Source organism: Bidens hawaiensis, unplaced genomic scaffold (assembly GCF_021521415.1).
Source record: "Bidens hawaiensis isolate Kalapana, Puna unplaced genomic scaffold, B.hawaiensis_p1.1 tig00043871_1, whole genome shotgun sequence".
NCBI classification, from domain to species: Eukaryota; Viridiplantae; Streptophyta; class Magnoliopsida; order Asterales; family Asteraceae; genus Bidens; species Bidens hawaiensis.
In genome coordinates this window covers 56,093-58,650 of record NW_027497779.1, presented here as the reverse complement: position 1 = coordinate 58,650, position 2,558 = coordinate 56,093, and the positions used below count along the sequence as shown (strand labels likewise).

The 2,558-nt window shown below is 32.6% G+C and overlaps 1 protein-coding gene across 1 annotated transcript; it reads right to left on the bottom strand.

Moving 5' to 3' along the window:
- Window positions 1-488: 488 nt before the first annotated feature.
- Window positions 489-2,284, bottom strand: LOC143594567 (uncharacterized). The gene is made up of 3 exons (XM_077073840.1): window positions 1,902-2,284; window positions 1,289-1,613; window positions 489-1,106 (listed from the first exon to the last, which is right to left on the bottom strand). Exons 1-3 carry the CDS (start codon window positions 2,235-2,237, stop codon window positions 685-687), a joined length of 1,083 nt encoding a protein of 360 aa, XP_076929955.1. The 5' UTR covers window positions 2,238-2,284; the 3' UTR covers window positions 489-684.
- Between the last annotated feature and the right edge of the window lie 274 nt (window positions 2,285-2,558).

Below are 2,558 nucleotides of genomic sequence, written 5' to 3'. Positions count from 1 at the left end.
ATAGCATATTCCTTTTATTTTTTATTTCCTTTGTTAAGGGTCAAACCTTCAATTGTATTTAAATATCCTTCTTTTATACTTTTGGTAGTATGTAATCAAAATATAGAATACATCAGTCAATAATAATAATCAAATTCCTCTGTACCACTTTGAAACAACTCAAAACACATATTTAAATAAATATTAACCCATACTAGATTAGGCTTTTATATATAAACCTTTTTTTAATATTATTATTATTATTATTATTATTATTATTACTATTTTCTGCAAATTTGCTTTTCATTTATTACTTTTTTTTTGTTTGTGTTAGTGACATTAACGTATCCATGGGTGCTGGCCATTCACAAATTTCTATTGTCTGAATAATCTCTTTCACCTTCCATCTTTTTCTGCAACTGTAAATTAAATCATTGCAGATTCATAGATTGTTGTACTTTCAGTAACAAAAAATACTTGGCATGCAATACTAATATTATTGATAGCATGTTCATCATGTATCCAATTATTCTTATACAAGCATATAACTACTCATAAAACATAATTTAATTAACCGGCCTCGTGATCACTAATCGTTAGCGAATGGAAATGAAAATTTGAAGTACGTAACACATCGACACATATGTTTAAATTGATATAACTCGCCTGGAAATCGAAAAAAATATTGAATATTTTTTTTAGGTTTCATGAGCTATAGCCACAAGAGAGTGCCATTAGTAGGATTGCAGCTTCTCTTTCATCTTGTGGCAACACATGGTTATAAAGTGTCAAGTACTTCTTGCTTAGGCTTACAAGAAACTCCTCCACACAATTCTTTCTTACGGGTGAAGACGCTGGTGATGACGGTGGTGGTGATGGAATGGTAGTGGTAGTGATAGTGGTAATAATTTGCTTGGAGTATTGCCTTTTCTTGTACTTTGTAGCATGCACTTTATTTGGTTTTTTAATATTTTTGTGTTGAGTTTTCATAACCTTGATTGGTGCGGTGAACTGATCATTGAAAATAGAGCTATTGCCTTTTTCTGTTGCTGCTGCTGCTGCCGCAGCGACAGCCAACACTCTTCTTGCCTTCCTTTGTCTGATTCCACAAGCATTGCAAAGTGACTACATGTAAAAATAGTGATTTGTGAGATCACAAAAAAATTACGATTATTTTATATGCCTTATATATTAGCAGAGTTTATTATCTATTACAGTTATTATTATTTACCTATAAGTTTGTTTTGTTAGTTACTAATCTATATTTAGTTTGAATATCAGGATATTAAAAGGAAAATGGTATATAACTTAGGACCTCTAGGTCCGCTTCGCCATAGAGGCGTCTTAGTAGTGTTGCAATCCGAACAAACCCTAATTGGTATGTTGTTTGAGGAAGTAATATTGCTTGAATTGTCGGTTTCTTCCATTGGTGAAGACGATAGTTTATGTTCTTCGAGCTTCGCTATTTCGGTACTAGTGGAACTATGGGTGTTTAGATTCAATGGATGATCAGATTTCTTCATTTTAAGCATCACCCTCATCTTGGAAGACATCCACTTCACTTGATGTAGATTAGTATTCATATCATTCTCAATTCCATGATCATTGTATGCTTGTGATCCAAAATTATCACCCTACAAATGATCAAGAGACAGTGATCAACCATCAAACCTTAAATTATATGATCATTTCAAAACAAAATCTTGATATGCCATCAAAGAGCATCAAGAATCAAGATGAACTCTTTTTTATCCATCTATATATTAAAAAATATTCACAACTTATTATTATATAATTAACATAATTAGAATATTTGATCTAATAATTACTTTTCTTTGTAATTATCGTCACTATACCGCTATAAATAGTTGATCAATAGTTCTATACTGAAGTATTACGCATGATCGATCAAGTTCACATACCTCGTGTTGATATTGTGGAGACTCTAAATCTCTATTGAAGATCCCATTTTGATTATTTGAGTTCAAGAACATACGTGTTGTGAGCGATTCAGAAGACGACGAAGATCGAGATATAGGGGACAAGAACTGGTGGGAGTGAAGGTGATCTTCATAGTGATCAGTTGGGTATGATGAATAAGTGTTAGAAGATGAGTTAAAGAAGATTGGAGTTATAGTAAACTGATCAAATGATGCAAGAAAAATGATAGATTTGCAAATAGGAATGACAAGCAAATAAAACCTATATGGGCTATATGGATGATTGAATTCTTTGCTAGTTGTGTTGCATATGCCCATCACGTGACTTGAAGGCAAACTACACAAATGATCATAAATATCATAGGTGTGTAACCCGGTTCGTTGGATAACTGATAATATTGAGTTGAGACTTGAGACTTGGATCAATAAAGGTATTTAAATGTTACATCCCCCCCCCCCCCCCCCAAAAAAAAAAAAAAAAACAAGAGTAAATATTAAAGTCTTACAATATTTCCAAAGTCAAAATCACACCACCTTATATCCCACGATATGGCCAAACGTTTCTATCTATTGATTCCGAACAAGCAAACCCAAACCCATAGAAAGCTTAACGCTTTGATTTCCCCAACCACATAATAT